A 1513-nucleotide genomic window follows, 5' to 3' on the forward strand; every position below is an offset into this window, starting at 1 on the left:
GGGCGCGCGCGCAGCCCGCAGCCGCAGTGATCGACCGAATGTACTCCGCCAAAAGGATGGGGCAGCGCCGGCGCAACTCACTGGCGTGCTCCAGTGCACTTCCTTGGCCCGGGATGGGCCCCGATAGCGGTTCTGGCGGCGTCGGGGCAGCCCAGACGTCGCATGCGCACTCCTGCGGACAAACGGGTTGGGGCATCCTGTCGTCAAGCGGCAAACATATCTGTAATTTATATAGGGGGGATAATAAAAAAAATGGACCTCCAAAAGACCTGGGTTTCATACTCAAAAAGACCTGGAAAAGCATCAAACCTGGGAATCAGACCAAAAGACCTGGGTTTAAAACCTGAGCATCGGACTTCACTAAGATCCGTTGAATCAAAAAGTTTGCACTTGAAGTGCAATGTTGAAGTTCAATTACCACGTTTCCCCGATCTCTTTGCCCCCCAAACACCTCCAAATCGCCTTTTTTCGACATATAACGAGCTTATGTTGACATGATTTGATATAGGCGACCAATTTTGCCGAGGTTCGACGACCACGGCCTTCCCTAGGCGTACTGGCGGCCCAGGATAGCTCCCTAGCCGTACTCCGGCCGGCCAAGATAGTTAGTTACTTAATTCCTATGGGGGCCCCTGGCCCTATGTGTGGAATCGACACTGTGCGCGCGGCCGGATCCTGGAAACGGCTGTGCCGGGAGCCCTTCGTGCAGCTCCAGTCGCTGCGCTACCTCTGCCTCGCGGAGCGCGCATTTCCGCCGCCGGCCCTCGCCCGCTGCTTTGGCTTGATGACCTATGAAGCGGGGCCGCGGACCCGCGGGCAACGCAAAGCGAGCGGCGCCGCGCGCGCGCCGCTCCCGGACGACGTCTTCAAGCTCGTCCTGTCGTTCGGCGTCGACCCACCGGCCATCACCCGCAATCGAGGGTGCGAGGCGTGCCGTTAGTACAAGCCGAGCGCCCAGTAAGCTTACAGCCGCGCCCCGAGGCTCCGGTCGTTCGTGAACTTCTCGTTGAAGATGGCGCCGTACTTCGACTGGCTCGCGGACCGCGTGATCTGGCTCAGCTCCCCGAGCGTCGGCCGCTCGTCGCTGAAGACCTTGAGCCGCTCCTGGGTCCCGTCGGGCTTGTCGAGCCAGACCTCCCAGGGGTTGGGCCACGCGCGATAGACGAAGCCCTTGGACACGGGCTTCAAGTAGTAGACCTCCTCGACGTCCGCGAGCGGCCCGCCGAGCTGGTACTTTTCCGAGAGCTGCGAGTTGAGGAAGACGACGGGCGCGCCGGCGGCCGCGCCGATGTCGTAGCCGCGCGTCCACGACGCCGTCACGCCCGGCGCGACGACGATGACGGCGTCGCCCGACTGGACGTCGACGTCCGGCGACTCGAGCGGCTTGACGACGAAGTTCTTCGGCAGCTTCGCGCAACCGGACGTGTCGACGCGGCCCTCGGCCAGCAGGACCCAGATCTTCCGCTTGGACCCGAAGGCCGGGGCGACGCGCCGCGCCCACTCGACGTTCGCG

General features: G+C 62.7%; 1 protein-coding gene across 1 annotated transcript; it reads right to left on the reverse strand.

Moving 5' to 3' along the window:
• Positions 1–216: 216 nt before the first annotated feature.
• Positions 217–1513, reverse strand: AURANDRAFT_69325 (hypothetical protein; the record flags this gene model as incomplete). Its single annotated transcript, XM_009045092.1, has 3 exons — positions 217–220; positions 310–330; positions 968–1513. Coding segments are annotated over 3 exons (571 nt in total), but the record flags the coding sequence as incomplete, so codon positions are not given.

The sequence above is a fragment of the Aureococcus anophagefferens genome (genome assembly GCF_000186865.1).
Source record: "Aureococcus anophagefferens unplaced genomic scaffold AURANscaffold_1420, whole genome shotgun sequence".
Taxonomy (NCBI): Eukaryota; class Pelagophyceae; order Pelagomonadales; family Pelagomonadaceae; genus Aureococcus; species Aureococcus anophagefferens.